Source organism: Triturus cristatus, chromosome 10, assembly GCF_964204655.1.
Source record: "Triturus cristatus chromosome 10, aTriCri1.1, whole genome shotgun sequence".
NCBI classification, from domain to species: Eukaryota; Metazoa; Chordata; class Amphibia; order Caudata; family Salamandridae; genus Triturus; species Triturus cristatus.
Window position 1 is genome coordinate 97,412,097 of NC_140593.1, and position 26,521 is coordinate 97,438,617.

At 46.3% G+C, this 26,521-nt stretch overlaps 1 protein-coding gene across 4 annotated transcripts in view; it reads right to left on the reverse strand.

The window, feature by feature from the left end:
- Positions 1–26,521, reverse strand: part of TOP2B (DNA topoisomerase II beta) — a 497,734-nt gene that overhangs the window by 79,066 nt on the left and 392,147 nt on the right. For all 4 annotated transcript variants that reach the window (XM_085630531.1, XM_085630530.1, XM_085630533.1 and 1 more), the window contains exons 31-33: positions 25,627–25,999; positions 1,150–1,229; positions 919–1,059 (exon numbers count right to left, since the gene is read on the reverse strand). In XM_085630531.1, the coding sequence (XP_085486657.1) occupies positions 919–1,059; positions 1,150–1,229; positions 25,627–25,999 (594 nt within the window). The remainder of the gene's footprint in view (positions 1–918; positions 1,060–1,149; positions 1,230–25,626; positions 26,000–26,521) is intronic.

Genomic DNA, 26,521 nt, shown 5'->3' on the forward strand with positions numbered 1-26,521 from the left:
AAGAAACTCGAAGAAACGAGGATTTTCCGTCGAGGCTGGAACCGTAGAAGTTCGAAGCCGGAGCACGAAGTATCACATCCGAGCCCGATGGCGGAAAAAAACAATCTGAGTATGGAGCCGAAGCCCATGCGCAGTACGGACCGAAGGAGGAGTCACCAAACTCGTGACTTCCAAAGACTGTCCAAAGAACAAAAACAAACTGCAAACATCCGGGCCCAACACCAGATGGCGATCTATGCTAAGTGTACAATCTGCAGCTCATATGCCTCGAACATAACAGTTTTTATCCAAAAGAGCAAACACATGAACCAAAAGATATTATTATACCTTAAGGAGAAGGATTAGGACCTGTAGGACAGGCAGTACCTGCTCTCTTCTTACTGTTCCATTAATACTTTCAAGTCCAGTTAGATTACAATAAAATATATTCTTGGGTAAAATAACTACCTTGCCAGGCTAAAACACTGTGGCAATAAGTGGCCACACACATTAAGATAAAAGTGCTGATAAAGGATAACAGCTTAGCATTGAGGAACACAAACACCCTGGTAAATACACAGATTGGTTTGTGGGTGTGGTTTTCCCAGGGGTAGACACAATGAATGGTTATTAGAGGTCAAGCACTGGAAAAGGAAATAAAAGTACCACCAAGGTGTAACTCAACTAACATTGTTCATTTACTGACAAGTGTGGGATATGCTACAGTCAAACTTACATATTTCTTGAATGTAAAAATAAAGTTAAAAAAATGTTTGCTCCTTTATCCAGTATGTTTCAACATATCTTGAAACTAGTGCGATAAGGATTCTCTGGCAAGAAGCCATCACTTCATACGCTTTTCAATTTACCAACAAATTAAATAATTCTCTGTGGCTACAAAAAATTTGCATACAACTGGTCAGTTATTAGTTCACTCACCCTTTTTGACAGACGGAGGTTTACTCAGAGGGTTCTCTGTAGATTTGGGGGTAGTTGTGAATGAAGGCTCATCCGTAGAGTCAGAGTGAGGAGCAGGACGCGAAAGAAAAGAATCTTCATCACTATCTAGCTTTGTAGAATCTGACAAAAAAATTAATCAAGAAATATCTTCACTACATGTTTTTGAGATACCTCTGAACAGCGCCAAATTTCTAGGGTGAATGCACATACCTTCTTCAGATTTTTGGGAATAAGACGGGAACGAGAACAGCTCATCAAAGTCTCTCTTTTTCTGTTCAAGCGTTGATTTACTAAGAAAAGAAAGATACACTAGTTAGAAACATTAAGTTACAAAGTGCCTACAATTTTCTGGTTATGTTTGAACAGGCTCATCTTCTAGTCATGTGACGGAAAGTAGCATAGCAGATTTTTAATCTTCTTAAAGAAGCATAAATCTGAAAGTATGTCACCCTGCAAAAGCGACGAAGTGCTTCCACCTTCGCTGGGATTACTCACCACACTTTTATAGACAGCAAGTGAAAATGAACTCCACAAGGTCTGTCCTGGTGAGAACTGTTTTATACCTTGACATTAGGAAGTATATATAGCACCGTGCCCAGGGGCTAAGGCCCTGTACGTGCATCCAGTTACCTTTTGGGTTAAAGAAGCCTTGCTCAAGCTCAACATGCATGCCAGGACAGATGGTAGCATGATCACAGGTATGTACCGAATGACTGCTCTCCAAATATGCACTGTGGTGATATAGGTCAGCTGCTCCAAGTAATAATTACACAAAGATAATAGCTTAAAGCTGGAGAACTGCAGTATACGTTTAATGCAAAATATGGAAGAGAAAGAAGGAGCAAAGTATCAAAAAAAGACTAAGGACTTTTTAAATCTTCAATGGTCCAGCACAACATTTCAGGGTACAAATTATACATTTCCCCACAATTCAACTCTTATTTAGCACGATGCAGAGACTCCACAGATTCATTCAGTAGAATTGTTTTTATTCATATATCTTCTTATTTTGGATAAAACTATTTTCTTCTTTAATTCAAATGTAGACAACGCGTTTCATCACAAAGACCTCAGGGCTTCATATACAAGTTCTTAAAGCGAGAACTGGTTAACCTGCAGACGTCAGGGACGATACAAGGTGAGGACTATCCCAGGGAACAAACTACGCAGACGGATCAGTGACATCTGGGACTATCTAGATAAATAACACTTAAACAATATAGACAACGCCTGCACAGAAAGGGGGACAGGACAGGCCAATTGCTCACCTCGATTCTAAGAAGTAGAAATAGCCCCACCCTTGACTACATGCCTAGAGGATACTGAGTGTGAAAGGGTCAGTACAAGGACCGGACTACTGAATGTATTACGGCAGCACTTGCAGGAGGTATATACAGCAAACCCAGCGGTTACTTCTTGGGGGGCTTGCCCCTCTCGTAACTCGAACCCACAAATATGCTGCAACTAGATGCTCAATTGACACAAGAGGAGCTACTGGAATCCCTGAAGGCGCTCCTCAGGGCCAAGACGCCCATGGGGATGGGATCCCGGCTGAATTTTATCGGGCCTTCCCTGTGGAGACAGCCAGGAGCCTACTTCAGGTCCTGATGAAGCGCAGCGTACAGGGACTCTTCCCCTGTCGATGAGGGAAGGGGAGATCTGCATGATATTGAAACCTGGGGGTGGAAAAATCGATCCCTGCGGCCTATAGACCCATTACCATGATTAATACGGATATTAAAAAGTTATGTAAATAACTGGCTAATAGACCAGCACCACACATGCTGCAGTTAATTCATCAAAGTCAATGCAGCTTCATTCCGGGTAGGCATACAGGTGTGAACCTTCACCGCTTAACACACATACTCCGTGAAGTAAGAACTTGCACTTGTGTCGATAGACCTGGAGAATGGCATGTGACACCGTGGACTGGGGTTATTTACTGGAGGTACTAAAGGCAGTGGGAATAGGGCCCCAGTTTCGATGATGGATACAGCTACTATACGCAGAGCCTTGGGTCAGGGTGCATGTGGGATGGTACCTGTCACTGCTGCTGTTCGCTCTGGCAATATAACCTTTAGAGATCAGAGCACGGCTGGAACTGGACGATGGAGGAATTAGGTTGGGAGATACCTGCCACATCATCTCTTTAGATGCCGAGGATGCCTTGTCCTAAGTGGCAGTCCTAGACAGTCGCAAGGTTGCTGAAACTCCTGGATGAGTTCAGAGACCTATCAGGCATTTGTTTAAATATGACCACGTCATTAATATTCCTACTGGCAAAACTGTCTGGAATACCAATGGATGGTCTCCACAGCCTAGGCTTGTGATGGGAACTGGCCCATTTCCGATGCCTGGTTATACATGCGGCTCATACGGATGCTAAGATACTTCACTTGAAGGCAGACAGAGTTGTAGATACACTATATAAACTGGTGGCATTCAGGAACACCCTACCACTGTCTTTAATGGGCAGATTGGCTATCTCCAAAATGGTTGTACTGTCCAGATGCCTATATATACTACAAAATGTAATATGTCCGATACCTAAACTCTATTTTAACTTAATACAATCGGCACAAACCTCAATGGGCAGGCCGACGTAGGAGGGTGGCCCTAAGAACACTTGCCATGAGATATGAAGAGGGAGGACTGGAAGTGCCTGTGAGAAAGTGCCCTCTTTCTTGCATGGTGTGCCCCCCCTTTTTGCTTAATTGCTGATGTACTTTGAATGAGTGTGCCCTGGGCTCCTGCCAAACAGGTACTCAGTGCCTGTGTTCCTTCCCTAAAACTGCATTGAAGCCTAAACCCAATTGGCATCTCTGGCCACATGTCAGCCCCTGGAAAATGGTACCATAGGTGCCCAGGGCACTGTGACCAGAGAAGGCCCCGAAGGGCTGCAGCACTTATTGTCCCACCCTTAGAGGCCCTGTACCCTGACACACACACACTGCCTTTGCAGACAGTGTCTGGGTGCAGAACAAAACAAAGAAGACATGGCACACATCCCTGTGTGCCATACCCACCAACCACTGCACGCGCATACATCAATCACCCCTCTAGCTGGGTGCCCTATGCCAGTGGTGAGGGTACAGGTGCATGAGCCCTGTACCCCTACAGTGTCTAAGCCAATTCTACGACATTGCAAGTGCGGTAATGCCATTAAGAGTATATGGTGCTGGGAGGCTGTCATTACAAACTCCACAGCACCATAATGGCTGCACTGAAGACTGGGAAGTTTGGTATCAAACTTCTCAGCCCATTAAACCCACACTGATGCCGGTGTGGGATTTAATGTAAAAATGCATGACATAGGGCATCTTAGAGATGCCCCCTGAAACTCGACCAACTCCCAGTGACCTGACTGAGTGGCTGCACAGGCTGCCACCACCAGACATGTTTCTGGACCCTGGGTCGAGAGCTTGCTGCCCTCGGGGGTCTGAAACCATGCACATCCTGGGACGAGGTGCCAAGCCTCCTCTCCCAGGATGGGCAGGGTTCACGAAGGAGAAGCTTCAAAGGCATTCCACCATTATGAGCTTCTCCAGACCACTTGCTTTACTTAGCAACTGGTCCCCACTGGTTCTACCCCCTCTTTGGGCGGGAGACCCAGCGGGAAAAACAAAGTGTGGAAGAGAGGTGTGCCCACCTCTGCCAACTGCACCCCTAAGGTGGGGGAGGCTAGGTGAAGCACAACCTCGAGTCCCCGCCATCTTGAGGATGGGGGGGGACCCAGCCAACCAGGAACAGGCTCCTGCCCCCCTCCCACTGGAGAGTGGCAGAATAGGGGGTGTACCCAGCCCAGGGAAGGGACCTGTTGTGGATACATACTGTTTTGAAAAATGTTAATGTGTTACTGCTGATACACTTTGATTCAAATAATCTACGTGTGCTAAGGATTTAGTAAATGTGTATGTTGCAGCTTAGGCTGCATGTTCAGGAGAGGTGGGTGGTTCTCTCCTCCTTGTAGCACCGCATTGATACCATTTTATATCAGGATATATTAACGAATTTTCCCAGCAGCGCCTGTACCTGTGCCCAAATACCACTACTCACTTGTGTTGTTCCCTGCCCTTTACCTACCTGTAAAGCCCCTAAATCTAGTATTTAGGGGGCACCCTCAATTAAATGGCTACTTACCAGTAGGAGTGGTTTTGCAGCTTGAAGAGTTTTCTGGATTCACATGCTGTGCATCATTCCGCCATCTAGTGGTTGGGCCCGGAATTGTATTTTTTCTTGTTTTGGTCGCTGTCGACCACCATTTCGTGTCAGGTACGTCCCATTAAGATGTCAGACGGCATCCTCAAGGTCGATGTGCGTGGTGGCCATCTTCGGATTCTCTTTTCGGTCGTTATGCTGTTTAATCCTTGTGATGGTGCTTATTTTATAGTTCTTAACGTTGCACCTTGCTTCCCCACCTGTTGTGTTCCTTCTTAGGGGAAGGCTGGGTGGGTCGCATTTGGATCCAGAAAACTCTTAAAGCTGCAAAACTACTCCTACTGGTAAGTAACCATTTCGTTTTGCAGAGTGAATCCTTTTCTGGATTCACATGCTGTGCATCAGATTATGTAGTGGTTTCTCCCGTGTTTGGGAGGCTGTGGAAAGAGGCAGACTTAGCAAACAGGTGTTGAAGCACCCTTTGTCCGATTTGAGCTTCCTTATTTATTTGTGTGTGCACGCAATAATGCTTTGTAAATGTGTGTGGTGATGCCCATGTTGCTGCTGCGCATATAGCATCGATGGGTACATTTGCCATGAAAGCCAGCGTCGCTCCTTTCTTCCTAGTGGAGTGAGCTGTTGGTTGTACTGGTAGATCCTTTTTGGAATTGGCATGGCTTAGTTGTATTGCTTGTACTATTAATCCTGCAATGGTTGCTTCAGTGACAGCAGCTCCTGTATTGGTATGTGAGTAAGCCACAAACAACTTTTTTGTTTTCCTTACACGTTCAGTTTTTTTTTAAGATAGTATAGTAGAGCCCTTCGCACACCCAGGGTATGAAGCTTCTTTCTGCCTTCGTTTTTGGGTCCTTGAAGAAAACTGGCAAGATGATGTTTTGGTTCAGGTGATACTTAGTTACCACCTTTGGTAAAAACTGTGGGTTAGTTTTTAAGATTACCTTATCCTTGTGGATTTGTAGATATGGCTCTTGTACCGTTAATGCTTGTAGTTCACGTACTCTCCATAGTGATGTTATTGCAATGAGAAATGCTGTCTTAATAGTGATATGTTTGATGTCCGCTGTATGCATGGGTTCAAACGGTTTTCACATTAGCTGAGACAGTACTGTGTTTAAACTCCAAGTAGGTATAGGAGCAGTTCTTGGGGGAGCCACTCTTTTTGCTCCTTCCAGAAATCTTTTGATGAGCAGTCTAGTAAAGAAACTCTTGCATGCTTTCCCTCTTGTGTATGCCACTATGGCCGCAAGGTGTACCTTTAGGCTTGAAAAATTGATGTTGCTGGCTAAAAGGTAGGTAAGATACTTAACTACTGTTTCCTGTGTATTAATTGTAGTAGTTTTGTTATTAGCGGTGCACCATGTGGTATATCGCTTCCATTTAGCTGTATAGCATTTCCTTGGTGACTGCTTTCTTGCCTCCTTCAAAATCTCCATGGTTCTGGAAGGCAGTGTGAGGTGCCCAAATTCTATGTATTCAGGCACCAGGCTGCTAACTGTGGCGTAGCTGGTTCCGGGTGGTAGATTTGGCCCTGTTGTATTGTTAGCAGGTCCTTGTCGCTTTGATCCTTTGGCGATTTCTAGGAGAGTTGAGTACCATGCCTGCCTTGGCTAACGGGGGTCAATCAGAATCATATTTGTTCCTGGTTCGCTGGCTTTTTGCAGTACTCTTTGCATCAGGGGAATTGGTGGAAAGGAGTAGACAAATGTCAGACCAATTCAGTGAAAGTGCATTTCCCTTTGACAGGTGGTGTGGAAACATGGATGCAAAGTTCTGGCATTTCTTGTTCTGCATTGCTGCAAAGAGATCCAACATTGGTGTTCCCCAGATGTTGAACAGGTATTGTACTGTTTGCTCTAGCTCCCATTCGTGTGAGCAACTGTTCTATCTGCTTAACCGGTCTGCTGTGATGTTGTCTTCCCCTGGTAGATGTACTGTTTGCAGACTGATTTGCTGTTGTATTGCCCATAGCCAGATTTCTTGCGCCAGTTTGCTTAGGGGGAAGGATTTCGTTCCTCCCAGTTTGTTCAGGTAAAACATTGTCGCTGTGTTGTCTGTTTGTATCAAGATGGTTTTTCCCTGAATCTGTTTCTGGAATGCTTTGAGTGCCAGAAGGACAGCTTTAATTTCTAAGAAGTTGATGTGTTTTATGGCGTCTTCCTCGCTCCATCGCCCATGAATCTGTAGTTGGTTTAGATGTGCTCCCCAACCGTTGAGGGATGCATCCGTGGTTATTGTCACAGATGGAGTTGTGCTTTTTAAACGTCTCCCCTGTGCTATGTTGTTTGGATGCCTACCATTGTGTTTCTGTCTGTATCCTCTGGGTAACAACCACTAGATCTTCCCAACTCCCTCTAGCTTGTCACCAGCTGTTGGTGATCCATTCTTGGAATGGTTGCATGTGTAGGCGAGCGTGAGGGATGAGTGGTATGCATGATGCCATCATGCCCATCAGTTTCATTACCTTCCTCACTGTCAGAGACTGTCTTTTCTGGTAGAGGGCTGTTTCGTTGTAGATAGCTTGTATCTTGTTTTGTGTAGGATATGCCCTTGCGTTCCTTGTATTTAGTCTTGCCCCCAGAAAGATCTTTTCCCTTGGTGGGTTTGTTGGTGATTTTTTGTGGTTTATGGAAATTCCTAGGCTTTGAAGTGTTTGAATTGTTTTCTGAACCGGTTTGTGGCATATTTGTCTTGTGCGTTCCCTCATTAGCCAATCATCCAGCTAGGGGTAAACATGGATCTTTTCTTTTCTTAGGCATGCGGCCACTGCAGCCAGACACTTTGTGAATACCTGTGGAGCTGATTTTATTCCGAACAGGAGTACCTTGAATTGGTAGCGTGTTCCGTGGTGTAGGAATCTTAGGTACATTCTGTGTGTCCTGTTCATTGGAATATGTAAATAGTCGTCTTTGAGGTCTATTGTTGCTAGGAAATCTCCTTTTTGGATTTGTGGGATTATTTCTTGAAGGGTACACATTTTGAAGTGTTGCGTCCGTATGAATTTGTTTATGAATCTTAACTCCAAGATGGGTCTCAGGGTTAAGTCTTGTTTTGGTACTAGGAAGTATGGTGAGTAGTTTCTTTTGTGCCGTTCTTGTTTTGGTACTGTTTCTATTGCTTGTTTTAGACACAGTTCCTTGATTTCTGCGTTTAGGGGAAACATCCTTTTCCACGCAACCATTACAATGCGTAATGGTTACATCGTGGTTTTAACAACGCAAGTCGTTACGTCGACTTGCACTGGAGGGCGCTCTAGACTAAGGAATAGTGTGAATTACTATTCCAACACCTTCTCTACTGTACGTAGACTGGAGTTGCAATAGTAATTCACACTATTCCTAAGTCCAGCGCCCTCCAACGCAAGTCGATGTAACGACTTGCGTTGTCAAAACCGCGATGTAAAATACCGCGGTATGTTGGTATGCGTGGTATTATCATACATTCCTGTTTAGCAGTGTTTGTTCTGTTTTTGATAATTTTCTTATTTTTGGTGGATTTTCAGGTGGCGTCTTTGTCAGTTCTATGCAATATACGCGTTGAACCAAATTTAATATCCATTTGTCCGTTGTAAGCCTTTCCCACTGTTTGAGGAAGTAGGATATTCTTCTCCCCACTGGTTTTTTGTGTGGGTCCTTTTCATTGTTGAAGTCAGTAAGAGGCATTACCCCACCCTCTGGAGGTTTGGCCTCTTCCTCTGCTGTTTCCTTGCCCTTGAAAGGGCTGGGATTGTTGTGGCATCTGTTGATTTTGACCGAAGCGGCCTCTTCCTGTGGTCTTTCTGTTGGAGAATCCTCCTCTCTTGAAAGATCCTCTTTGTTGTAGGGACCCCACTGCGTTGGCTCTTTCATTATCCTTCTTGATTTGCTGAAGAGATTCATCTTCTTTCTTGCTAATAACTTGTCCGTTAAGAGGCCTGTTGATAGATGTTTGGACCTCTTGCTTGAATCCAGAGATCCTGAGCCAGGCATGTCTCCGGAGTATAGTTCCTATGCACATTTGTCTGCTTGCGGTGTCTGCTACATCTAGTGCCGATTTTAGACAGCTATTAGCTACATTTATTTCCTTCTTGGACCACCGCTCTTGCTCTTTTCCTGTCTTCCTCAGAGTTTGTTTATAAACTCTTCCATTTCGTCCCACTGTTGGTGGCCGAATCTGTTCAGCAGGGCATTTGAGTTGGCAATGCGCCACAGCGTTGCTGCTTCTTTTTTCATTCTTCTACCCACCAAGTCCATCCTTTTGCTCTCCTTTTCTGGAGGACGTCCCGTATTGGAGACTGCGTTAGCGCTCCTTCTGGCTGTTACAATGATGGAATCTGGTGTAACGGTGCCCTGTATATACTTTGGGTCCTTTGAGAAGGGTTTATATCTTTTCTCCACTCTAGTGTAGTGAAGATCGTTATCTATATATGTACAATGCTAAGTTAGCACAACCGCGTTAGATGTTAGAATGCCATCTTGCTGCTTTTGCACACAACACTGTAGTCACGTTATTAAGAAAGGCTTGCTCGACTTTGCTTCACATGAGAACTGTCTGTTGTTCACATCCCAAACAGTGAGAAGCGACCTTGGTCTGTACATAGTGTAAAGAAACAGTCTGGGTCGCTAGACGGTGCATGTTGTTGAGTTCAGGTTGATCGGCCCACTATTTAGCCATAACACGCAAGCAGCTGCAAATACCTGAAAGTCGGGTGCTTTAAATATTGCAGTGTTGCATGTTTTCATTACATTCTGAAGAAGAGCTTTCCCAGGAGCAGAGCCTAGCTGATCCTGTGATGTGATCTCACTGAGCTGATTTTTACGGTATGGGGTTCCCCATTCAAGCCTAGAGACCTTTTAGTAGTCTAATAATAATAATATTAGTTTGCTAGCGAAAGGAAGGTGGCTGAGATCCACTGTCATTTTAGTATGATTACTCCTTTCATTTTCTATGGTATTGTAACTATGCTGATGGTTTTAATTTTAATCATTTGTCTGCCTATGTTCGCCAAAGTACTGCATCTTAGGACACGAGGTTTATAAAATAAACTCTTTAAACTTTACCGTGTCTGTTTATTCTGTTGTGGACTGATATGAGAATAATAACGAACAGGTATTTCTGATTCCCACCATTCCTAAGTCGCTTGTTCTGGGTTGTATATACATTGGGACCGCAGAGCTAATCCTCGGATAACGAATGGGACACTGATGCTGGTCGGATAAGGGGTTCTGAGGTGAGTTTTTGGTACACCACAATTCACTGAGGTCCTGGTTTCCTGTGCATAGTTCTGTGCATAAGCAGAATCCCTGCAACACTAGGAGTTACCCCTCTGTTAAATGCTGGCTCCTTGAAGGCTTCCCTGCCTTGGTCCAGAATACTTGCCAGCATTGGAAGATATTGTGTTACCTTAGTTGTAGGAGCAAGTGTTTCCAGCAGAAAACATGTATTCCCCTTTTTCTTCCTCTAGGGGCACACCAAACTGGTTTGCAGCCCTTTTTACAATTTCATTGTAGGAGACAATGTCATCTGGGAGAGAGGCCTTTGAGGAGTAGTTGCAGATCTCTTCCTCCGGACTTTCGGTGTAGAGATCGTTCCATTCGTCCTTGAAGTTTTCTTAGTTTTCCTTCTCCTCCGGTACGTTATCGTAGTCCTCGGTGTCTTCGCCTCGAGGTTCTGGCGTCGATGGGGACTGGAGGATATCTTTCTCCTCTTCGGCGTCTTCCGCCTCTTGGGAGTCAACGGTTTCTGGCTCGACTTCTGGAGCCTTGGGGATTCAATACTCCTTTAGTGACTCGAACTCCTTTTTCCTTTGCAAAAGCGCAGACATTTCCTTCGAGTCTTTTCTTCTTTTTGACTTCAAGGGCCATTTCGGAGTCGGATGCCGGGGTCTTCCTTTTCTTTTCGTTGTTAGTCTTCGGCGTTGATGCCTTTATAGTGGGTTCGGTGTCGTCGACCCTTGGCTTAGGAGCCTTGTGAGACTTCCCCTCTTTGTCAACCCTTGGGTGGGTGCCAGGGGTTTCTTTCGATCGCCTTTTTATTCGGCGTCGGGGCTGCCTTGGCGGTTTTGGCTTCGAGGCCCTTCATTTACGACGGATCTTTTGTTCTTACCTTGTCCGTCTTTTTCTTTGACTCCTTCGCCCTCTTTTCAGCACGTCTTTTTTCAGCACGTCTTTTCTATAACCTCGACGTCCGATCCTTCATGTGTGGCTCCTCTTCGTCGCTCGAGAAACCCATCTCGCTCATGGAAGGATTTTTTGTCGACATCGACATCGTGGCGTAGTGGGCTCGTCTCCGATTTCAGCGTGTCCTGAGAGTCTTCGGCAGGAATGCTGCACAGGCCTCGCAGTCTTTATCCTGGTGATCCTTGGGAAGGCAGAGGTTGCACACAGTGTGGATCCCGCTGTGTGTATTTGTGATGGCACTAAGGGCAGAATTTAAAAGGGGTCTTCTCCATGGCCCCTACCTCGCCATTTGAGGCACGGGGTGGTCCTCTGGTGTAGCAGAAATCCGGGCCGCTGTACTTCCGTCTTCGACTCTGCATCGGTGATTGGTCTCTTCTCGTTGATCCTATCGACGACCATCTTCTTTTCTTGAAGTTTTTTCAGGAAAACAAATTTTTTCGGAGCTTCCCCTCTTGCTTCCAGACCCAACCGCGTAAAAAGTAATCTGAAGATGGCCACCAGGCATGTCGACCTCCAGGATGCCGTCTGACGTCATACAGGGGACGTACCTGACACCAAATGGTGCTCGACAGAGCCCAAAACGAAGAAGAAAAAAAAAGAAACAAAGACAATTCCGGACCCAACCACTAGATGGAGGAATGATGCACAGTATGTGAATCCAGAAAATGATTCACGCTGCAAAACTTGAAGGGGTATTTTCCATGGCCCCTACCTCGCCATTTGTCGAATTAGGATGTCTTCTGTCATTGCTGTGATGTTGATCCCAGAGTACTGTTCTAATCTCCGGTTGTGGTGTCGATGGTCGGTGTATTCCACTCAAAATTTTGACTTTTCCATCTACTTTTCAGAGTTACCCTGAAAAATCTTCGGAGCTTTCCGTATTGCTTCCAGACCCAATGGCGGAAAAAAGAATCTAAAGATTGCAACAACGCACAACGACCTCCAGGGCGGCGTCTGACGATACACATTGGTCCCTGCCCTTTACCTACCTGTAACGCCCCTAAATCTAGTATTTAGGGGCATCCTGAACCTTCTTTCCTTAGATTCCAGATTCCGACAAAGCAAAGAGCAAGAAGAAAGAAGACCTGCTGTGCATCTGCTAAGAGGAAGACAGCAACTGCTTTGGTCCCAGCCCTACCGGCCTGTCGACCCTCAAACCTGTTCCTGCTACATCCCGGCACTGTGAGAAAGTGCCATCTTTCTTGCATGGTATGCCCCCACTTTTTCCTGAATTGCTGAATGTACTTTGACTGAGTGTGCCCTGGACTCCTGCCAATCAGGTGCCCAGGGCCTATGTTCCACCCCTAAAACAAAAACCTCAAAACCAAATTGGCAAAACCTGGCCACATGTCAGCCCCTGGTAAGTGGTACCCTAGGTACCCAGGGCCTTGTGACCAGGGAAGGCCTCTAAGGGCTGCAGCACTCATTGTGCCACCCTTAGAGGCCCTGTACCCTAACACACACACACACACACACACACACACACACACACACACTGCCCTGGCAGGCTGAGTGTCTGGGTACAAGAAAAAACAGAGAGACAACATGGCACACATCCCTGTGTGCCATGCCCACAACCTACACTGGCCTGGCATACATCAGCCACCCCTCTAGCTGGGTGCCCTATGCCAGTGGTGTGGGCACAGAGGCCAGAACCCTGTGCCCCTAGGGAACCCAGGTCCATTCCTGAGCCCTGTAAGTGCAGTGGTGCCATTTAAGAGTACATGGTGCTGGGAGCTTGCCAAACACGAACTCCACAGCACCATAATGGAAGCACTGAAGACTGAGAAGTTTGGTATCAAACTGCTCACCACATTAAATCCACACTGATGCCAGTGTGGGATTTAATGTACCAAGCACCACAGAGGGCATCTTAGAGAGGCCCCCTGAAACCTAACCTACAATCCACGTCTGTTCTGAGGCTGCCTAGGCTGCCATACAGCAGACATGTTGCTGGACCCCTGGGTAGGAGAGACCCTGCTCTCCTGGGCCTGCAACAATGCACATCCTGGGCGAGGTGCTAAATCTCCTCCCCCAGGATGGGCAGGGGGAAGCTTCAAAGGCATGCCGCCTCTGTGAGCTTCCCCAGGCCACTGCAACCCCCCCACTCTGGCTGGAAGCGTGTCCGGAAACCCCAATAAGGACAGGGGATATGCCAGCCTGCCAACCCCACCCCTCAGGTGGGGGAGGCGAGGTGAAGCACATCCCCGGGCTCTCGCCATCTTGAAGATGGTGAGCCCTGGCCAATCAGGATTAGGCTACTGCCCCCCCTCCCACAGGAGAGAGGCAGGATAGGGGGTGTACCCACCCAGGACAGGGACCCATTGGTCCCTGCCCTTCATCTACCTGTAACACCCCTAAATCTAGTATTATGGGGCACCCTGAACCTTCCTTCCCCAGATTCCAGATTCCAAAATCCGAAGAAGAGCTAGAAGAAAGACCACCTGCCCTGCAGCTGCTAAGAAGAGGAGGAAGACAACAACTGCTTTGGCCCCAGCCCTACCGGCCTGTCGACCCTCGAACCTGCGCCTGCTCCAACCCGGCACCTCTTGTGGCCAGCAACCTCACAAACCCCGGAGGACCTGGCTACCTTTTGACTCTAAACCCCTGGGACTCCCATGAGTAGAGGCCCTACTCAAAAACTATTTCTAATCCCTGGCAGCAGCCCGGAACCGCGAACCCAGCACACTTCACCAGCCAAGCCTGGCCTGTGCCGGAGTGAACAAAGACCACGAAGTTCACCCCACGGCAACTGTGACCCCGAGTCCGGCAACCAAGGAACTCCCTCGACACTCCTGAAGAAGCCTGCAGCCTAAGAACCAGGTGCCCCCCCCCCAACCGCGATCAACAGAGGGTAAGATTTCCCAACACGAAAAGGCACCCCTGCACCCGGCGCCCCGCGGCCCCCTGTGCCCAATCCCGGGGTACCTACCTATCCTCCAACTACCCAACTCACCTCTCGAAGTGGTGGTAGCACCTGAAGAATCTTCGTCCCCGAGCTTCCAGTCTTTTTCTAAACCGGAGATGTCCCATTGAAATCAATTGAGCGCCCGAAGGCTAAAAATCACCCTGCACCCAGCCGCCCGAGAGGCCCTGGCAGTGCAACCTCTACACCGATCTACTTCCCCACTTGCCCTGAGTAAGTGACCAGGAGCCCAGCTCCCACAGCCGCGTGGCCTGCTAGTCAGCAGCCACCAACCAAGGCCCCCCTACCTCTCATAGGATTACATTGGGCCTAACTCTCTCTGCACCCGGCCGCCCTTGTGCCGCTAAGGGTGAACCAACTGTACCTATCTGACCCTGGGAGACCCCTGAGTCTATGCCCAGAACCTCAACTCTGCCAGTCGAGTACTTACCTTTAAACCGATAACTCAATTTTCTCCATAGGGTAACATTGACTGGATTTTCCTGAAATTTCTTCCAAGTGTGGACTTTTCAAAACTTAAAATATTCACCAAAAATCAGCCGAGTAACGAAAATGAAAATACTCACCTGCTATTAGGTAAGCTCCCAGTGCTGGATCTTGGTGCCCAGCACTGACTCTGAAAAATACTTAGAACTGTACTTACCAGTAACCCAATTTTCTGAAAACGTAATTGCTTACCTGTTTTGGATAAAGGTCCCAGTACTCAGTCTAGGTACCCAGTACTGGATTACAAAAGTAACGAGAACATACTATACCTGCAACTTGAATTTTCTGCCATAGGGAATCATTGACTGTGTCAACTTTTAAAATAGCTAAATATTGTCTCAAAATGATCACAGTAATCAAGTCGACTGTTATCACTTGATTCCAAGTACTGACCCAGGGCTGAATCTAGGATCCAGTCCTGGAATTCCAAAAGTAATCCTAAAAGTAATCTGTTGCAAATAACTTTAAACTTCCATTGAACTCAATGCATTATTGTGTATAAAAGTCAATTGCATATTGCAAAAGTATTTATATAAAGCATCTCATTCTGAGAAAGTATATTTTAATACCCATTGTTGGTTCTAAAAAAAAAAAAAACAAGCATATTTTTTTTTATATAAACCATTGGCCTAGAGTTCAGTTATTGAGTGTGTGAGACCATTTGCTGCTGAGTGGGTGCAACAAATGCTTTACACTGTCCTCCGATACTGCCTTACTGCTCGAACAAGCTACCACTTTAGAGAGTAAGGTTATATCTAACTTTAGCCTCTGACAAACCTCTGGGGACAGTGGACTCTGTACACCCTGTACCTATTTGGGAACAGTATATACAGCGCCACTCTCTCACAGATGCCTCACCTACAAAAGTAAGGGAGTAGGACTTGTGGGTAGAGTTCCAACTCATGGAATGGTTGCTGGGTCCTGCTGAGCTGGTCTGCAAAGTTATTGTCCTACCCTGGAAGGAAGTCCACCAGGAGATGCCCTTGGTAATTGATCGCCAAATGCCAAATTCACTGAGCTAGTTCTGACAGCTCAGGAGTGTGTGCAGCCTTGCTTTTGCAGGTAAACCATGGTGGTCATGTGGTATGTCAGTGCTAGAAACATCTTCCTCTGGGGAAAAGCTTTAAGAACTAGGTTTATGGCCAAGAGTTACAGATGGTTGATGTGGAGACTTCGTAGATGTGAAGGCCACAGAACCTGGACTGTCATGGTGCCTAGACACGCCCATCTCTCCCCTTAAGGAAAATGCTACTTACCAGTATGCATCTGTTCTTGGCATGTACAGCTGCAGATAAACACACTTGGCAATAGATCTCCATCTGGTGTAGGGCCCGGATATTTGCACTTGTTTTTGTCCTGGAAAAGTCTTTGGAAGTCACGGGATAGGAGACTCCTCCTTTGGACTATAATGCGCATGGGCATCGGCTCCAGCCTCAGATTGTTTTTCGCCAGCAGGGAAATGATGGAGTTTTGTAAGAGACAGAAAGATGCCTATGTATGCTGTATCTAAATACGATAGCACTGGAACAGATATAGGGAGGCGGGTGGGCATGTGTGGATCTGCAGCTCTACATGCCAAGAACAGATGCATACTGTTAGGTAGCATTTTCCGTTCGCGGCATATGAGCAGCAGATCACACACTTAGCATAGACTGCATAGCAGTACCCATCCCTAGCGGCGACCACCAGTACCTGTTGCAGTAGTTTGAAATAATGTTTTGAGTACAGCCTGGCCCACACTAGCTTGTTGTTTTGATTGCACATCCACAGAATAGTGTTTTGTGAATGTGTGCGGTGTAGACCATGTAGCTGCTTTGCAGATGTCATCTAAGGGAATGTTCCATAAAAATGCCATTGAAGCCCCTATCTTTCGTGTAGAGTGGGCTTTAGGAGGAACAGATAAAGTTTGTTTTGCTTAGTGATAGCAAATTTGTATGCATTTAACAATCCATCTAGCTATCCCAGACTTTGATATGGGGTTGCCTTTGTGTGGTGGTGAGAAAGACACGAATAGTTGTTTGGTCTTACGAAAAGGTTGTGTTCTTTCAATGTAATAAAGCAATGCTCTTTTGACATCTAGGGTATGAAGAGCTCTTTCTGCGACTGTCTGTGGCTGCAAGAACAACACTTGCAACTCTACAGACTGATTGAGGTGGAAAGGAGAAATGACTTTAGGGAGGAATTTTGGATTGGTTCTGAGAACAACCTTATTGTGATGGATTTGTAGGAAAGGTTCCTGAATAGTTAGCGGTTGCAGTTCACCAACTCTTCTAAGAGAAGTGATAGCTACTAGGAAAGCAACTTTCCATGTTAGAAATTTGAGCTCACATTTATGTAGAGGTTCAAAGGGAGGACCCATTAGTCTTGTGAGAACAATGTTTAAATTCCACACAGGCGAGGGTGGTAACCTGGGGGGAATTATCCTTTTGAGGCCTTCCATAAAGACTTTGATGGCAGGCACTCTGAAAAGTGATAGGTGTTGTCTATTTTGTAAATAGGCTGCTATGGCAGCGAGGTGCAGCCTAATAGATGTGTAGGCTAAGTTGCATCTTTGGAGATGTAGTAGGTGACCTATGGTGTGTTGGATCTACACGTCTAGGAAATTGATGTTGTAGGTATGACAGTATATTACAAATCTCTTCCACTTGGCTGCATAGCAGGCTCTAGTGGTGGGACGTCTAGCTTCTTTAATGACGTTCATGCATTCAGGGGGAAGGTTAAGGTAACCCAATTCTAAGACCCCAGGAGCCAGATCGCAAGGTTGAGCTGAACTGGGTCTGGGTGTCTGATCTCTCCATGGTTCTGGGTTAGGAGGCGTGGGGAGAGGTGTAGTTTTTGCTGCGGAACTACAGACAGTTCCAGTAATGTGGTGTACCATGGTTGTCTGGCCCAAGTTGGAGCAACTAGGATGAGAGTCAGTGCATGTTGCTGTAGTTTGTGCACCACCATTGGAATGAGTGGGAGAGGTGTAAAGGCGTACGCAAATCAGCCTGACCAATTCATCCATATCGCATTACCTTTGGACAATGGGTGTGGATACCTGGAGGCGAAGCTTGGGCATTTGGTGTTTTCGTGCGTGGCGAAGAGGTCTATCTCTGGTTGCCCCCACATTTGAAAGAATGGCTGAAGAACTTGTGGATGAAGTTCCCACCCGTGAATCTGTTGCGTTTGACAGATCGGCTATGGTGTTTTGGACTCCTGGGACATGTTGAGCTAGGAGAAAGATGTTCTGGGGTATAGCCCATCTCCATATGCTCTGTGCCAGTTGAGAGAGCTGCAGAGTGTGTCCCGCCTTGTTTTTGTACGTAGTACATGGCTGTCATGTTGTCCGTGCAGACTAAGACAGCCTTGCCTGATGTGTGTTTTTGAAATGCTTTTAAGACTAGGAATGTGGCTAGTAACCCCAGGAGGTTGATGTGGAGTAACTTTTGTTGAGGTGACCACCTGCCCTGCATGGTGTGATGTAGTAGGTGAGCTCCCCAGCCGGAGAGCGATGCGTCCGCTGTCATGGCTATTTGAGGAACCGGCTCGAGGAACGGTCACGCTTTGGAAAGGTTCTTGGTGTTCCACCATTGCAGAGATCAGTGAGTGCAACCGTCTACCAACACCAGATCTGTTAGCTGACCTTGAGCCTGGTTCCATTGGTGTGCTAAGCACTCTTGGAGAGGACGCATCTGGAGTCTTGCATGAGGTACTATAAGTATGCAAGAGGCCATCATCCCTATTAGCTGCATGAACACTCGTGTTGGGAGAGTGTGTTGAGGGTGAAATTTGGTTATGAGAGCTTGCATGCTTGCTATCCTGGCTGGGTTCGGATAGGCTAATGCTTTTGAGGTGTCTATTGTGGCACCGAGGTATTGTTGTAATTGGGATGGTTGTAGATGAGACTTTGCGTAGTTTACTGTGAACTCCAAGTTGTGGAGTAGTTGGATAGTGGTGTGAGTGATGTACACACTGATTGTATGAGCTGGCTTTTATGAGCCAGTCGTCCAGATATGGGAAGACTTGAATGTATTGTCTTAAGTGGGCTGCCACTACCGCTAGGCACTTGGTGAATACCCGTGGTGCTGTTGTGACTTCGAAAGGGAGTACTTTGAATTGATAGGGTTGGCCATCAACTACAAACCTTAGATATTTCCTGTGAGCTGTTTGAATGGGAATATGGAAATAGGTGTCCTTGAGATCTAGAGTAGCAAGGAAGTCGCCTTGTGAAAGAAGAGGAAGGATTTGCTGGAGTGTAACCATGTGAAAGTGGTGTGATTATATGTACAGGTTTAGAGGTCTGAGGTCTAGAATAGGCCTGAGATAGCTGTCCTTCTTTGGTATGAAAAACTACAGGGAGTAAACTCCTGTTTTTTTGTTGGTGCAGGGGAACTGGTTCTATTGCACCCTTTTGTAGGAGGGAGATCACCTCCTGCTTTAGCAGAGATAAATGTTCTGACGACACTGTGCGTAGTTTGGATGCTATTTGTGGAAATGGGGGGGGGGGGGACAGGGGGGGGGGTGGTAGAAGTAAGTTCCAGACAGTAACCTGATTTAACTATTTGTCGCACTCACCTGCCTGTAGTGATGTTGGTCCAGACAGGCAGGAATTGTTGTAGTCTACACTCGACCGGAGTGGATTGGTCTGGGGGAATTGGAGGAAAGTCATTGGGTAGGGGTGGAGGCAGAGCGGGTGTTGTTGGTCTTGCCTCTGCCTTTGTTATTGTTGCCTCCTCTCTGGTAACCTCTGGTAAATGTAGACTGGGCGGGAGCCTTGTAAGAGGTGGAGGGGTTGTCTGAGGAGGGGCCCCTGGGGGTGCCCTTGTAAGGTGAGCGGCGAAAGGAACGTCTGGGAGCTTGCAACGGCAAGGCTCCCATTGATTTAGCTGTATCCGTATCCTTTTTCATGTTTTCAAGGGTTGAATCTACATTTGGGCCAAATAGGTGCTCCTGATCAAATGGCTGGTTGAGGATGGAACTTTGAACTTCAGGTTTAAAACCCGAGAAGCGTAGCCAGGCATGCCAATGCAATAGGACACTTGTGTTTACTGCTCTGGAGGGAGTGTCTGCCACGTCGAGAGCTCAACGTATGGAGGTGTTGGTGATAAGTTTCCCCTCCTGTACGAGTTCATTGGCCCTGTTTTTGTATTTATTTGGGTGCTGCATTATGGACTCTAGTTCATCATAATGTGCCCTATCATACCTGGCTAACAGCGCCTGAGTGGTGGCGATGCGCCATATGTTAGCCACCTGTGAGGCTGTTCTTTTGCCAGAGGCGTCCAAGAGTTTGGACTCTTTGTCGGGTGGTGCAGCGTCACCTGATGTCTGAGAATTGGCCCTTTTCCTAGCATTGGAAACTACCAGGGAGTCTAAGGGTACTGGGCATTTAATGTAAGCTGGGTCAGCTTTATATTTTTTCTCGATCCTGGGGTTAATAACTCGAGCCCTAACAGCACCTTTAAAAACTTCAGGTGCATGCTTAATAACCCCTTTAAGCATAGGTAGTATTGAGGTGGACCTTTGATTGGTGTCAAATGTATGCATTAGGAAATCCTGCTCTATTGGGTCTGTATGCAAGTCAACCCCGTGGTAATGGGCATCTCTGTGGACGAGCCGATTAAAGCCCTTGGTGTCCTCTGGAGGGGTAGATGTCATCCTCGGGAACATTAGGGACATCAGGCGTGTTATAAACATCCCAGGGGTCTGGGGTAGAAGGTTGACTAGGATCCCCTAGTGGCACATCGTCCGGACCCATGCCATCCAAGGAGTCATCGTCTATTGGTGTAGGAGATGATGGAGGGGAACGGTGTGGTGGGGGAGGTGGAGGAGTTGGAGAAGGGACTCTTAGAGGAGATGTGGCAAAGTCCCTCTTTTTAGGTGGTGGAGCCGGTGCAGGCGCATCTAGTGTTCTTTTCCAAGAACTAAGAGTCAATTGACCAGTTTTAGAATCCCTTATTACAGTCTTTTGAGCAGGGTCTGGTGTGAACAGCTCTTCAGCTGGAGGTTGGTCTTTCGGTGCAGAGCGTTTCGGTTCCATAGGCTTCTTCTGCACCGACTCTGTAGTGGTTCTGTGTTTTGGTTTGGAACCATGCGATTTTACAGTCTCTGTGGCCTGTGGAACTTGTTATTTTTTCAGGTCCGAGGCTTTCCTTGGCTCCGAATCCTTCGGGAGAGGTTTTTTGTTTGGCTCCGAATGTCTTTTCGGTGTTGATGAGTCAGTGCTTGTGGGTTTTGGTGACGTGTGCTTGGATGTGGAAGCAGCTGTCGGCACGGAGGAGGAGAGCGGTTTCTTTTTCAGTGCCGGTGATTGTGTTTCGGTACCGACGGCAGCCTGACCCAAGCCCGAGCTGCCTGAAGGCTTAGTAGGCTTGCCGGGCCCGAGGGCGGGGCATGAGAAGCATTCTCTTGGTGTGCACCTGGGCGCGAAGATGTGACTGAAGTCTTTTTCGATAGTGTAGGGAGGGGGTCTGGGTCGACGTTCTTACTTACGACCCGCTGCGCCAGAGTGATCTCTTCGACGTCTGAGTCATCGGCTTCTGAGGCCTTCTTCGACCTGCTCTCGCTCCGGCACTTCGACGCCCTCTTTGAAGATGTCGTCTAGGATTGATGTCGACGAGCGAGCCACGGTTCTTTGAGCGCGTCGGTCCCGAATGGTCTTCTTGGAGCAGAAAGAGGCACAAGCTGGACAGTCTCTGGCCTCGTGCTCTGGTGAAAGGAGGAGGTTGCACACCTCATGCAGATCGGTGTGGGGAAACTTCGACCCACATTGAGGACACTTCTTGACGGCGTCCTTTCCATGAGCCAGAAGCCTAGGCCCGAAGGCCTTCGTTGACGATCGCAATCGAGGACTTCGATTTGGAGAGATGTGCGACGATTAGGGTTTGCGATCGAGACAATACCATCGAAAGGGTGAAGGATTGCGTGTCGAATGTGGAATCGTTAACCGTTCCGAACTGGAGCGCGACAAACACATCCGAGCCCGATGGCGGAAAAAACAATCAGAGGATAGAGCCAATGCCCATGTGCACTATAGTCCAAAGGAGGAGTCACCTATCCCGTGACTTCCAAAGACTTTTCCAGGACAAAAACAAATGCAAACATCCGGGCCCAACACCAGATGGCGATCTACTGCCAAGTGTGTGATCTGCAGCTCATATGCCACGAACATTATGTTTCCGCAGTAATGGACTCTTCCAGAATTTGGCCCGCAACGCGCTTCCCCCGTAACAGGTTGCTGCAGTTCCATCACTACAGAGAGCGATGGCCCTTATCAACACTCGATCTTACCAGCGACACTTTGCTTGTGACCTCTGGGCCCTTTGACACACTCTTGGAGGAGAACCATCTGTAGCCTTGTGTTGGAGACAATGGCTATTATCCAAGTAGGAAAATACATAATTCCCACCGCCTTCTGAGGAAGACGTCTACCAATGCTAGACATGTGGTGAAGACCCTTAAGGCAACACTTTGAACTGGTAGTGTTAACGACTTATACCATGAGTATAGCACAGATGGGCCGGATGGATAGGGATATGAAACTAAGCATCCTTCAGGTCTAGTGTGGTCATGAAGTCGCATTGCTGAATAAAGGAAATGACATCTTGTTAGCTGACCACATAGAAATATTCTGAGAAGATGTGCCTGTGGAGAGCCCTGATATAGAGGATTGGCCTGAGGCACCCGACCTTTCTGGGGATGAGGAAGTAAAGGGAGTAGATGCAGTTGGGCCAGTTTTTTTAATGGGGGGGAAAGGGGGTTTCAGGGGAGGTAGCAGTCAACCCGCCCCTTGCCTGTTGCCTCCGAATGGAGCTCCTTTGTCGGTGGTACTTGAAGGGCACCCATGGCCTTGGCAGTATTTGTGTCCTTGTTAATTTTTTCTAACATCTCATCAACCTGCAGACCGAAAAGGTCCTCTCTGTCAAAGGTCTGGTTGATGAGTTCTTGTGGCACCTCTGACTTACGATACAGGATTGTTGCTTGACACCATTGCATTTAACAGGTATGAAGCGCTGCTTTGTTAGCGCGATTTAAAACTGGCGATTTTCACTTAAAAAAACGTTCCTTTTGAACGACTCGAACCAGAGCACCTTTTCTTTCCTTTTTTCGTTGCGTGTCTTTATGGCACTCACCGGCTTTTTCTCCCCGATAACGGTTAAACATAGCCACGTTTCACACATCGCACTGGCGTCCTTTATAGAGCTTGGTTCTGTAGGCACTTTTTCCTTAACAAACAAGTCACGGAGCATGCTTAACGGCGATGTTTTCAACGAACTTTTCTTTTTAACGACCCTCGTGTTTCACTAATATAGCATCAACATCCATTTAACAGGCTTCCGTTCTTTATAATGGCGGATAGCAGTCTTCTGTGTTTTTACTGCGCTTTATGTTTTGGATTTTGTTTACCGACATGATGAAATTGTGACATTTCTGCACAAATCAGTTTATGGCGTTCATCACTTTAAAGCACCGTAACACCGTGGGCTTTTTACTGAAATTCACTTTCTAGGCATTGTCCTTTTGTCTTTTGTTGAAATGGAATAATCCCTCATTGTAACATTTAGACATATGTATATATTCTTTTGTTATCTAGATTCCCCTGATGAAGGGCCTGATGGGCCTGAAATGCATTGGGATCACGTCTAATATTTGAGACGAAGCTTACACAGCGATATCATTTCATTGGGAAGTCTCCAGTATATAACTATATGGATTACCCATAGAGTCTTGTCAATAAACTTTGAGACTAATAAAGCATCAACCTTCTTTGTTTCAACGCTTCATTACAAACTTTTAATTCGCTTCAGCGAAGATTTAATGGCGCGCCCAGAGGGACGTGGTCTGTTGACAGCCAACGCATGAGAATTTTTTTACCTCTGGCTTAAAGCCAGAAATACAAAGCTATGAGTGGCAGTGGAACATAAAGTTGTTTAGCTCTTTGGCAGCTGTATCAGCTGAGTCTAATACACTCCATAAAGTGATGTTGGATATGGCTTTCCCCCTCTCGATAATCTTACACCCTCTTCCGATATAGATCAAGGAGATGTTGGCGCAAGGCCTTCATTTCTTCCCATCGAGCCCTGTTGTATCAGGACAGGAGACCCATGGAATGAGCGATGTGCTATTGTAGGACGGAACCAACTGTCAGCCTTTAGTCAGCTGCATCTATTTGCTAACTCTTTATCAAGAAGGGGAGCGTCACCTGTGGCTTGGGCTGCATGGCATCCGACATATAGAGGATCAGATGGTGTCGGATTAAACTTTTTTCTCAACAATGGGTGGTACCACCCAGGATTTCACAGGCTCCCAGAGGAAGACTTAACCATACCCTTTAACACAGGTTGAACAGTAAATTGAGTTGGGGGATCTGTGCCTGGCTCTGCTGCCTAAGGTTCTTCTTGCTCCTTAAGGCCAAGCAGGCGTTGTGGTGGGTGTTGTCGTGCTCTGGGGGGAGCGAAGATGGGATACTTCGAGAAACACTGATGGGCTTGTCTTTCGCTTCTTCACTCTCCGGAGTCAAGAAAGGGTTGGGGCCTGAATGCTGGGAGGCTTGGTCTTTGCTGATATAATCCAGAACAGGTCAAGAGAAAAAAGAATTAACATTGGAGTAGAAGTCTTTTCGGCAACAGGACAGGAAGTGAAACAGGTCCAAGGACAACAGCGTTCAGCGCCAAATGCATTGAGACTGGGAGCTAAGTCAATATACATCTGAATAAAATTGCTGAGAAAAATTATCTAACAAGGCAGTCGGTACTCATGCGCATTCACTACTAGGGGAGGAGTGAGTCACCTATACAGACTCGAAAAACGCCTTCGAGGAAAAACAAGTTGCAACAGTCGGCGCTCGACATTAAAAGGCAGGAGCTTCAGAGCATTTTTTATTTACAGCCACACATTCTACAAACATCCATCCTTTTAATAAAATTCTTGAAAGGCGTAAAGAACATATTTTTAATCATAAACTTAGGTTTATGCCTAAAATACCATTGTGAACTGGATCTGTTGTCTTTTGGAAGTCCAGATATAAATAGGCAAGCCCAAGATCATGGCTACTATTTTCCATTAATTCTATATTCTTAACTATAATATGAGGTGGTTGGCAAACAGAAGTTATAATGGGAGGACAGAGCGATTCCCCCTGGCCCCACATTTTGCCCTGGGGCCCATAAAAGCATCTGAAAGGCCTGGAAACCTTCGATGCTTCACACTGAACCAACAAGGTCTGACCTCACCTGTCCTTCCCTTACTGTTCACTCACAATCTCTCAAAATCTAAGATGCAACACATCTTGCACTTGAATATTCCAGCTACTCTCCTTTGCCGATGAGTAGGCAAGGGACGCCCCTTGCATGTGTGAAATCACACCTCTTTTGTGACCATCATACTACTGACAACATAGAGTAACTTTCTAATACAGAACTTCTCTCACATAGTATCTATATGTTGGGTGGCATACTAAAGGGCTAAACCGCTTTAGAAACCTTCCTTTTCTCAGGCAGAATATCTGCCCTCTGGTGCTGCCAGTTCAAACGGAATGGATTTCCTCCACTTAGACTTCATTCTGCCAACAAAACTCATCACTAATCGGGACCATTCAAGGGAAAGGTACAGCTTTCACTACAGTGAGAATTACTGCTGCAGTGGTCCCACAACACCCAATGACAGATGCCCAGTTTTACACGTGTTAAGCTATATACATTCTTCATCATCCAGTACAATATTTACATAACCCTCAAATTACAAAAGCCCTGAAAAGGCCTGCCAGTTTAAAACATATCTAGAACACTAACAATTCTCTCTGTTGTATTACATCTCAACAGTTCATCCCATGGACATTTACAATGACCTTCAGTCCTAGGACTGCAGGGCACACGACAATTCAGTAAACTTCTAGATGTCATACAAGAACTACCTTACCACTACCAACATCTTACCAAGTTAAACCATAAAGAGTGCACTTACTCCGTAGTAAGCTTGAACTTGAAAGGTGAAGACTTGATGGACGACTTGACAGTGGAAAATTTGATTGACGTTTTGATAGGGGGTGTGGCTTTGAAAGGGGGTGAAAATTTCTCAGGAGGTGGTGGTTTCAGAGGGGGAGAAGATTTGATGGGAGAGGAGCTTAAATCGTCCTTGGCAAAACTGTCCAATCGCACATTCTCCTCCTCATCGTCATCCAGATCGTCTGGCTCGTCTACCTCCTCCACCTCATTATTTCTGACTGGGGAGGACTTTGGTTGGAGGTCATTTAAGTCATTACAGTCATGCAAAAGATCTTCATCTTCTTCAGCATCTTCCTCTTCTGAGAAATCAAACGTGTACTTGGGCCGCTCAGCTGGAGTAAAGGAGGTGAAAAGAGGAAGATTTAAGGCTTTAACAGCACATAATCTCAATGCATGCACACTAGTATCAAATTGCTGACAGGATGCATGGTTCTAAGAAATGCTTTTGAATCTTGTACAAAAATGTACTAAGGCAGATCAAAGGTGAGACTGTTAAAATCGAAGGTATGATCCTCTAAAATGGTTGGAAAATATATGCCAAAAGCTCAGCTGTGTCACAATAAGCATTCACTTATCACAGTCACAATGAATGAAAGAGCAGATATATTTCTTGCTTATTTTTTCTATTATTTTTGTTATACTTCCAAGAGCATTGTATTGGCCAATTTAGATAACATTCGACTTTAGAGTAAAAAAGAAAAAGGACTAATAACAGGGCATCACTAATTTGGTAGACTTAAGCAAATAAAGGTTGGGCAGCTCATTCTGACAAACTGTGTTCTATGGATGTAGGAAGCGAATGCCCACTATTATCTGCTCTGTGAAACAATCTTTCTAAAGGAGGTTGTGATAAT